General features: G+C 29.0%; 1 protein-coding gene across 2 annotated transcripts; it reads left to right on the top strand.

Annotated features, from left to right (window-relative positions):
• Positions 1 to 6,125: 6,125 nt before the first annotated feature.
• On the top strand, positions 6,126 to 11,075 carry LOC115722800 (eukaryotic translation initiation factor 3 subunit H). Of its 2 annotated transcripts, XM_030652126.2 has the most exons (12): positions 6,126 to 6,849; positions 6,928 to 7,004; positions 7,226 to 7,342; positions 7,446 to 7,549; positions 7,663 to 7,729; positions 9,129 to 9,262; positions 9,346 to 9,394; positions 9,637 to 9,708; positions 9,788 to 9,889; positions 10,033 to 10,100; positions 10,519 to 10,671; positions 10,833 to 11,075. In XM_030652126.2, the coding sequence occupies exons 1-12, from the start codon at positions 6,837 to 6,839 to the stop codon at positions 10,888 to 10,890; spliced, it is 1,014 nt and encodes a 337-aa protein (XP_030507986.1). In that variant the 5' UTR covers positions 6,126 to 6,836; the 3' UTR covers positions 10,891 to 11,075. The 2 variants fall into 2 exon arrangements, with proteins under 2 accessions (XP_030507986.1, XP_060959849.1); XM_061103866.1 differs by having other exon boundaries at positions 10,519 to 11,075.
• Positions 11,076 to 11,343: the final 268 nt, after the last annotated feature.

Below are 11,343 nucleotides of genomic sequence, written 5' to 3'. Positions count from 1 at the left end.
ACCATTAATATCATTGGTCTCTCTACCATTATTAGGACCTGTACTGTCAGTAGTTCCTCTAGCATGACTAGTTTCGCCTGGACGACTACTACTAGTACTAGGTGTTTAACAATTTTCTCTACGGGACATTCTTTTCTGTGTCGGTGGCCTCGGTGGTATTTGGTACGATAGTTGAGTCAAGTTCAAAGGTACAGTAGCGGGGGCCTCTGTACCTTGGTCGTCTCTTACGCAATCATTGCCCTCAACATAACATTTAGGGTCTGGACCATCAAAAAAACCATCAATGAACGGCATTTGTGCTACAATATCAGCACTCGGCATCATAGTGTTTAATTCAGGTAATATATCTGCAACCAACACCTCTGGATTTGTTTCTGGAACAAAACTCCCAACCTCGCTACGATTATCCTTAACAGAACTTGGTGTGGGACTAGGATCGACGCAAACATTCTTCTTTAACAAAGTCACAAACAAAGGAGTAAATTCATCTGGCTTCTTTGCAAGTGCAGATAAAAAGTACCTTGCACGCTTATCATTTCCAATAACTTCAGGGCGATACTCATAGCCTTTCCTGTACTTGTAATTTACTTCCAATTTCAAGTCATACTCCACTTTGTCAACATCCAGTTCTTCGTACAAAACATCAACCAAACCTGAGTAGCTTAGGTTCGGATCAATGTCAAATGTCAAATTTTCGCCCCGTTTATAAACCCAATCTCTACCATCAAGCTCCCAAACACCATTATACATAACACACGCATTAATAGTTGATCCTGTCACATACATTTAAAAAAGCACAATTATAATTTACAACAAAAATCTCACCGTAAAAAATCTTAATTAATAATTAATAATAAAATAATAAGTATTAATTGATAATAAAATAATAATTAATAATTATTACTAAAACCATAAAAAATAAAACAATAATTAATAATACAATAATTAATAAAACAAAAATTATTAATAATAATAATTAATAATTAATAATTAATAATATAATTAATTATTAATAATTAATAATAAAACAATTATTAATAAAAAAATAAAACAATAATTAATAATTAATAATAAAACAATAATAATTAATAATCAATAAAACATTTATTGATAAAAAAATTAACAATTAATAAAACAATAATTAATTAAACAATACTTCATAACTCAATAATAAATAAAATAATTCTTAAAACATTAACTAAAATAATAATTATTAATAAAAGAATAATTAATAACACAAATATTAATAAATCAATACAAAATAAATTAATCATAAATGATAAATAATAAATAATAATTAATTACAAAAATAATTAATTAATTAAAAGAAAAATAAAAAAAATTAAAAAACAGCCTTCGGCTCCGATTGGTCCGACCATCGGACCCCATGGAGGAGCATCGGACCAACTTTTAAAAAATTAAAAAAATAAATAAATAAAAATTCCAAAAAGCCATCGGGTCCGATGGGGTCCGATTGGTCCGACCATTGGACCCAGGTTCAATAAATTTAAAAAAATAAAAAATAGCATCGGGTCCGATGGGGGTCCGACCATCGGACCCACTTGATGGACCATCAGACCCAGGTTCAATAAATTAAAAAAAAATAAAAAATAGCATCGGGTCCGATGGGGGTCCGACCATCGGACCCACTTGATGGACCATCGGACCTTCACCCCTGCCAACAAAATTTCACCCTACATCGGGCCCCACCGGGCCCGACGAAAAAAAATGTAGAAAACCAGCAAAAATTTAGTTTTCACATGCAACAAACATTTAAACAGAAAAAACAGCAAAATAACAGCAACAATCCACAGATCAAGCATCAAAACAACATTCTAAACTAAATATAACAACAACAAACAAGATTACACAAACAAAAAAAATTACCCATTGCTTGTAGAATGTTGCTCTTTGTATGATGCTCCCTCCAAATTTTAAAGAAAATAGGTAGATAAGCTTGTATTGTAGTATAATATAGTGTAATGAAGTTAAGAAAATGAGTGAAGAGAAAAAAAATTTATGGTGGGTAGTGAAGGGGAGTTCGGCTTTGGCTGGAGTGAAATGGGATGAGAAAAAGAGAGAGGGGAGGGGGGTAATGTAATGTGGGGGTAAAATTGGGTTTTAGTTAAACTTATCCCATTTTATAAATGTTACATAATATTAGTTTAGAATACTAATTTTTGGATTTATTAAGCATGGAATTTCAAATTTTCCTACTAATATTATATACAAATTTTACTAAAATTTCACCTATTAATTTTTAGAGTTAATTGCATCAACCGACCAAAATCTAAAATTAATTGCTATAATATTGTTGGTTAATTATTTAACAGATATACCGTTTTATAAACATACCGTTAAACACATATATATATTTTTACACTGAAGTAGACGCTTTCTCTAGTTTTTTTTTTCCTGACATTTTATTTCTTTCTCTTTCCATTCATATGTAATGATGAGTCTTACTACTTTTTTTTTCTCTCAATATATGATATGACATATCATCATAATATCATATATATATATATATATATATATATTTATATATATAGGGCAAGACTATGGTAGGACTTAGCATAAGTTCTCTATCGGTATGATAGCTTTTTTGGCCATTGATTTTAAATCATGTAGTTATTATGATATAAGGTGTATACTCTTACGATAAGACTCCTTATATACAATTAAAACTTTATACATATTATAATAATATATAATTATATATTTATTTTTTAAAAATAAAATAACATTAATAATTAAAAAAAATTATTAATTATTAATTTTTAATTTAAATTATTATTATTTTTTAAAAGTTAATTTAAATTGTATTTATACAGGTATTTATTTTTAAAAAATAATTTTATTTACGAATTTTGCTATCAATTTTTTTATAACCTTATTTTCGGCGTTTTATATTTTTTTGAATTTCTTAAAATTTTACAAAATGTCTTAAATAACTGTAATGTACACGACCATGAAAAAAATTAAACTAAAAAAATCTCTCGAATATCAGAACAGATAAGAGTGCATCAATGCACTGATTTTAGAGGGATGCATTTTAGAATTTCCGTAATTAAAATTGCTATAAATTTTTTCATAACCTTACTTTCGGCGTGTTATATTTTTCTGAATTTCTTAAAATTTTACAAGATGTATTAAATAAATGTAATGTACACGGTCATGAAAAAAAATTAGACTAAAAAAATCTCTCGAATATCGAAACAGATAAGAGTGCATCAGTGCACCAGTTTTAAAGAGATGCATTTTAGAATTTTCTTGATTAAAATTGCTATCAATTTTTTTAACCTTATTTTCAGCGTATAATATTTTTCTGAATTTTTTAAAATTTTTACATGATGTCTTAAATAGATGTAATGTACACGACCATGAAAAAAAATTAAACTAAAAAAAACTCTCGAATATCGAAACAGATAAGAGTGCATCAATGTACCAGTTTTAGAGGGATGCATTTTAGAATTTCTTTAATTAAAATTGCTATCAATTTTTTTATAACCTTATTTTCGAGGTGTTATATTTTTTTGATTTTCTTAAAATTTTACAAGATATCTTAAATAATTGTAATGTACACGGCCATGAAAAAAATTAAACTAAAAAAATCTCTCGAATATCGGAACAAATGAGAGTGCATCACTGCACTAGTTTTAGAGGGATATATTTTAGAATTTCCCTAATTAAAATTGCTAAGAACTTCCAATAAATTGGCTTGCGCGGCCAGTATAAAAATGAATAAAAAAAAAGTCGTAAAGTTTTTCAAAAAAAAAAAAGATCATCATAAAAAAATTTATGAAATAATCCCCTACAGATGCTCAATTTTTTTTTTTTTTTGTACAATCCATTGTTTTTAATTTTTCATCGGCCAAAATTTCCTTCCAGCATAAGGTAAAAATTATATCCCCTACTATAGATAATCCCTATATATATTTATACTTTTATTTGGTTATGTCATTTATTTTTTTTTCGACACATATAATAGAATATTTAATATTTATTAGAAAACATTTAATTTTATAAGATTTTTCATTTTATTTTATTTTTTAATTTAAAAAATAAACAATATTTTAATCCGTATCTTTATATATTAAAAGTGCCTATCTAACGACATTTCTTGGTTTAACAAAATATACTTAAAAATAAAAGAATATTCTGTTAAATTTAACGATTAGGTTTGATCTCCCGTTAACAAATAAACCCAATAATTAAACCCAAAAAATTAAACAATCTTTTAAATATTAATAATCTCTTTTTAAATTAAAAAAAATCACCTTAGCCACATATCTCTCTAACAAACCTATCTTGGGAGAATATTAATAATTTTTTTTTTATTTTTTAAAAATGAAAAATATAGATAAAATATCTAGAAAAGATAATATAAATGTGAGACTGTATATGAGTTGCCCTAAATAGATAAATATATATATGTGAGACTGTATATGTAAGAGAATTTAATTAAAAAATAATAATATAAATAATTACAGAAGGAGCAACTCATTGCTATCGGGGAAAAATAAGATTGTTTGTGTTGGCTTAGAGATTTTTGGGCTTGGGCTTAAAAAAATAAAAAGAAGATGAAATGTGTTGTAATTAATATTTACCTTATATGTTTGTGCTTATTTTTAGTTTTATTTTTAATTTTACCACCAAGAGGAGAATGTTGAAAAATATTAGAATATGAAAATATTATTGGTGCTTATTAGTAATTTGCAAAGAATATGAAAGTCTATAAATATATAGCTATGTAGCTATTATTAGATATGAAATGAGATAATAGAACTTTTTTTCAATTAGAAGATTAATATACATTTTACTATTAATAACATACATTATTATAACACAATTATATTTTACTTACTAAATATACTGACACATATTTTATTTTTATAAAACAAATCGTTCAAATAATTATACTATTTTAATTATTAATTCAAATAAAAAACTAAAATATTAAATAAAGCTAACACTGCTTGACACGTAACAATCACCTATTATATCAAATAACTCCATAAGTTACTAAAAAATATATATTTTATTTATATTTTAATAATAAATAAATAAATAATACTTAAATTTAAATAAATTTTAATGTATTAAACAACTTACTAAATTACTAAAACAAATATGTATTTTTTATTTTTATATTTAGACATTACAAAATTAAATAAAAAAAACTTATTTTTATAAAACAAGTTTAATAAGTTTATAACATAATTTGTAAATAAATTAAATAGTATATGTAATATTATATGAGTTATATTAAAAAAAAAGGTAAGTGTACCTTAAACAATAAAATAACATAATATAACCTAAAAATATAAAAAAAAAACAAAATAATTTCTTTTGATGTTAATCATCTTTTTTTTTTTTTGGAGTGAAAAAAAAGCTATATATTATTTAAAAAAAAAGCTATATATTATATTTATTAACTATCCTTTCGAAGATAGAAAAGAAAAAGAAGGACTGTATATGAATATACTGCATAGTAAAACACATTAAGCTAATTAAACGTATTCTTCATAAGATCAAATTTTTAACATAATCCAAATATAGAATATAACATGTTTTTTGATGTGCATGAAGGTTAAACATAACAAATGGCATAGTTTAGTCTCCGTATAACACAACAACGATGTGAGCTCATTAATTTTGATAGAAACAATGCAGATTTGAAAAGATTCAATAAGGAGACAAAAATCTCAAAATGTTAGAAAATGAAAAATTAATCTTAAAAATTGGGGGATGATTTACGAATAAAAAGAAGACCCAATTGGATCAGAACCTGAAATTGGGGTTCGATTTTTTTGAATTTCTCACAGCGAATTTGCGTCTGAAATAAATTTTTAAAAGAAAAGTAACTAATTGTTATCTTATTCATATAAAAAGTAACTAAATAGTTATTTTTTTTCAAAATTCTCAAAAAGTAAAAATTTCTAGAAACGAGATTTTCAGTTTTTTATTTTCGGTAATTATTTTGAAATTTGGTCTATACGATAATGTGGCACGCATAACGATATTTGTACAAATAATTTTTTTAATGATATTTTTTGTAAATAAAATAAATTTTTAGGTATAATATTGAAAAGAATCCTAATTTTTATCATGAGCTCTAAAATGAATACAAGCAACAAGTCATCATCGGTTTCAGAGATGCACAGATGAGCATTAAAACTACCATTTCTCCATCAATCTAATAAAAAAATATTACAACTTCTTAAGTTTCCCCTAAAATAAAATAGACCCCGAGGTAGAATTTCAAAATTAAAATCCAAAATCAAATGAAAGAAAAAACATATAATAAGAAAACAAAAATGTAGGCATTATAGCGAGCCAAGAGCTGATTGAAACAAAGCACTGGCTTTCTGAAACACCATCGTTTGTTATCAGATCCTCTTCTCTCTCTTTTCCATTTGAAATGGAAATAAGATTTAGACACAACCGCTGTGTTCATAGACTCGTTAATCTCACACAGCAGTTTGCGTCTAAGAGAACCTCTTTTAGGGTTTTCGATTAGTTTTGCTTCTGTATTTATACAAACCATGATCTGGTAATTTACACTCATACCCCTAAATGTTTCATTAATTATGTTTACACGCCTACAGTTTTTGGGCCCAGGATGCCTTAATGGGCTTCATGTAGAATCCAAGCCCAATACGGATTGTTGTGCGTTCCGACGAGCGTAGAGAGATTCAAAACTAATTAGGGTTTTATTATTTTTCTGCAGAGAGAGGAAGAAACTTTTGCTGCTCCTACTCGCTCGCTCGCGCTGTTGCTTTCTCTTTCTCTCTCTGCGATTATTATCTCTTGAGCTTTGGAAGCGTGCGATAATGGCGGCGAACAGTGCGTGAAATTCTGTGTTAATTTTTCATTTTTGATTGTGCGAGCTTGTTTTGATTGGTTATGGTTTTTGGATTGCAGTGGCGAGGTCGTTCCTTCAAGTGGCAGCAACGGAAGAAGTTGCCTCTCCACTCAGAGTTGTACAGATCGAAGGATTGGTAATATTTCTCTCTCACTGTGTTTTTTTTTTTTTGATCAAAATTTTTAACTTATGGTTTTGATATGTTTATATATCTGTCTTTGGAATGTAGTAAGTGCACTTAGAATTGTTTGGTGTTCTTTACTGATCTGCAAATGTTTATGGTTGAATCTAATTCAGTTTATTTTTCAATTTGTGTGCTAGAGACTTTTTTATTTATTTATGTATTTTGTTGAACAGGCTATATTAAAGATAATCAAGCATTGCAAGGAGTTTTCACCAGCTCTAGTCACAGGCCAACTTCTTGGATTGGATGTTGGCAGTGTTCTTGAAGTTACTAATTGCTTCCCTTTTCCGGTACGGTACTTTTAGGGCCAATCTAGAAAATTGCCGATTTATATTATTAACTGTCTTGTTATCTGACTTCTGTATCTATGCTTGGTATGATATAATCATTCAGATAAGAGAAGAGGATGAGGAGATTGAAGCAGAAGGTGCTAACTATCAGCTTGAGATGATGAGATGTTTGAGAGAGGTTAACGTTGACAACAACACTGTTGGATGGTATGTTCTTGTTGTCGGTGTTGCTACACACAAAAACCTGAGCCTATCTTGTTTGTAAAGATGTTCTTAATCTTTTCTCCTATGTAACTTGCAACCATTATTTTAATTTTCAGGTATCAGTCAACTCTTTTTGGTTCTTATCAAACAGTAGAACTAATTGAGACCTTCATGAACTACCAGGTAATAAATTTTTATATTAGTTTCTTAATTGTAATTTAATAAAAATATATGCAACTTCTTTTTTTACATCATTTTATAATTTATAATTATGTTTATTTTGGAAGATAGAAGACAAAAAATGGATGAATATATATGTATGATATATTTCTCACCTACCTCATGGAAGGTATATAAGTTTGATCTTTGCAAATTAGTAGTGAGATTTAGTGCAAAGGAAATAGGTTCTAGTCTCATGAGTAAGAAAACAAAGGCTGAAATGTTGGAAAATTGTTTAATTTTTGGGTTGATAAAAGAAGTATACAAATTTAGCTTAACTATCAATTTTAGTTATCAAGCACTACTAATAGTACTGTGATAGATGGCTAAGCCAAACATCAATGCTTGTAATTGAGCTAAAAAGTATGATACATGATAATCAATGTCACTATGTATTATAGTTTTAAGGAAAATGGAGTATATTTTGTATAATAGGTTTTCGTGACCTTGATGAATAATAAGTAGTTTTTTCTAAATTAATGGAAGGAATTTGAAAATTTTTCTGGCTTGTAGTTCGATTGACTGACACAATCATTCATATCATTTTTTGTAAGTCAATTTCACTCTTTTAAGTATGTTTTATCTTATGAGCCAAGTGCTTTGGGTCTTTTTTCTGATTTGAGTGTTATTTTTTTGGAACTCACAATAATTTAATTTGGGTTCTGTGTAACAATGTTTAATTTCAAAGTTAACATACATAAGCATCACATAATTTTTTGGAACTCTAAAACAAGGAGAAAAATTTAGTTTCTAAAACTAGAAAGCTAGATTCTACGACCATACTAAAACAAACTTGAGTAGTGGAAAGCAGCTCTCTCATCTTCCCTGCTTTTTTTTACCTTTTGTTTTGTTTGTTTGGAGAGGGGGGAGCTTATTTTCATTTCACCTAATGAAATTTGGGCAGCAGGGCTTTTCTGATCACAATAATTTAATGACTCGGCTTTTAAAAAAGACCCAGATTTACTTTCTCCACCCCCAATTTTGTGAGGCGCCTGCTGCGCCTCACCTCTTACGCCTCTCTGTCACCTCAATGGATAAGCCTTGAGCACTTTTCCAGTGCCTCAAATTGTGGCACATCTCAAAAATGCCTTTTTAAACTATGTTTCCACATCTAATTGCTAATATCTATGTAAACTTGCAAACATAGAGTTGAATTTTTGTATTTCATATTTTTTGATGTGAGCTTTCAAACATTAAGCTGACGAATTAGATTTTATATTATTTTTGGTAAAGTTTTAGTTTCTATATATTTTGCTTTAAATTTTCTGGTTTTATGTACAGAATTTAACAATTTTGTTTGGTTGGTCTCTTTCTAGCAATTGAGTTTGTTTTTAACTATATTTATTCATTCATTTGTTTGCAGGAAAATATTAAGCGGTGTGTTTGCATAATTTATGATCCATCAAGGTCAAACCAGGGTGTCTTAGCACTGAAGGCGTTAAAGCTTTCTGATGCGTTCATGGAACTTCACCGCAAAAAGAACTTTACAGGAGAGACGTATGTCTTTCTGGATTTTTAACTTATTCTAATGAAAGTAAACTATGAGATGAAGACTTATTTTTCTCTTGTGCTACTTTTAGGTTGAGGGAGAAGAACTTGTCTTGGGTTGATATTTTTGAGGAAATACCTGTAAGTTTTTTTACTTTTTACTCTCTGATATTTCTGACAATGAAGTCGTTTTTAATATATATATATATATATGTATATATTCTGTTTAATAATAACTTCTATGGCTACCGCTACCTACTGAGATCATTAGTAGCATATTATCGAGAGTATTTTGATTACTTCCCATCTTAACATTGGATGTGTGCACTCACAATTCAATATGGATTTCATCATTTTCTGATTGATGATCTTCTACTTGATAGATTAAAGTCTCAAATTCTGCCCTTATAAGTGCCTTTATGACTGAACTGGAAGCTGATACCCCTGTTACCCAGGTATTACTAATCTTTTGCTCTGAAGTATTCTACATCTTTTACATACTTGCATTCTGATTTGACGTTTATTCCATACTAGTGTGACTATGATCGTTTGCAATTATCAACTGGTCCATTTATGGAGAGGAATATGGAATTTTTGATTGAATGCATGGATGATTTGTCAATGGAGCAGCAAAAGGTTTGCAGTCCTCTCTCTCTCTCTCTATATATATATATCTATCTATCTCTATCTCTATCTCTTCCACTCTCTCTCTCACACACACACACACTGTGTATGGTAATTTTTGATGGTTGCATAACATGATGAGTATCTTTTTACAGTTCCAATTCTACTATCGAAGCTTGTCACGACAGCAATCCCAACAGCAAGCATGGCTTCAGAAGAGAAGGTGAAAATTTTGTTTAATTGTTAGTTTGTTTTTGTCGATGTCTTTGTCATCATGGCTTCCTAATATTGGAAATTTGTATGTACATATAAATGATAATATTTTGCATTATTTGCTGCATATTGGGGATGTGGGTAGTCAACAATCTTACAAAGATATGGTTTTGTTTTGTTTTCTTGTCCTGATGGTTGCCTACTTTTTTTCCCTGGTGGATGCATTAGGATTCTATCATTTATTCTAGAAATACTTTAAAAGCTATTTAGGATGCTTGTATTTGTGGTAGAATAAATTATCATGTTTGCTCTACAAACTATAAGCATTAAGTGATGTTTTTTGAGTAAGTAATTTACTTTTTCTTTCTTCATTTATTTCCTTCGTAATGGTATATTGTTGGTAACTTAATATCGAAAATGCTTTGTAGGGCTGAGAATGCTGCAAGGAAGGCATCTGGTGAAGACCCTTTGCCGGAGGAGGATGCTGCAAATCCTATTTTCAAGCCTCTTCCCGAGCCATCTCGTTTGGAGAGTTTCCTTATCACAAATCAAATATCAAACTACTGCAACCAGATTAATGGGTATGTTACAGTTTCATGCATGATTATGTCCTGTTTTTATTTTTCTTTCTCAAGTATGAAGATTTGCGTTTGATTTTGCTCTGGCTACCAATTGACATTGTTGACCTGTAATTAATTGATGACAAATTCACATTTTTATCTTGGGTGAAATACTTATCCAGGGTTGCTGGTCAAAGCTTCAACAGATTGTATTTGATGAAGGCATTGCACGAAGAGTAATGCAACGGATTGGTAAATGCCGTTTTTGGTCGAGAACTGATCCAACTAGAAAGTCATAAGTAGAGTTTTTGTTTTCTCTAATATCATGCACCGGTCGGTACTCTGATAGAAGATAATGGTTGCCATGTAATTGTTTATGCTTATTATCGGTATAATTATAATTATATTCTGCCCTTTGTCTTAAATTTTGAGAATTTTTTTCCTGTTTTTGGGAAGCCAATTTTTTTTGTAATGAATTTCTCGCTGTTTTCCAAGCCCTTACAGTTACGATATTTTAATGCTTAAATAGCAAAAGATCGGAAACGGTGAAAAGTTGTAGTTGTGAATGGATGAGATTCGAGATAAGGGATACAAGGGGCCAGTTTGGTTAAGTGGTAAGAAAAAGTAGCTGTGAGTTGGAAAAGCTTAATACGAGTTAGCTGGTAAATACAAAATGACCATAATTATCAATAT

This window comes from Cannabis sativa, chromosome 9 (genome assembly GCF_029168945.1).
Source record: "Cannabis sativa cultivar Pink pepper isolate KNU-18-1 chromosome 9, ASM2916894v1, whole genome shotgun sequence".
Classification (NCBI taxonomy): Eukaryota; Viridiplantae; Streptophyta; class Magnoliopsida; order Rosales; family Cannabaceae; genus Cannabis; species Cannabis sativa.
This window is presented reverse-complemented; position numbering and strand designations above follow the sequence as displayed.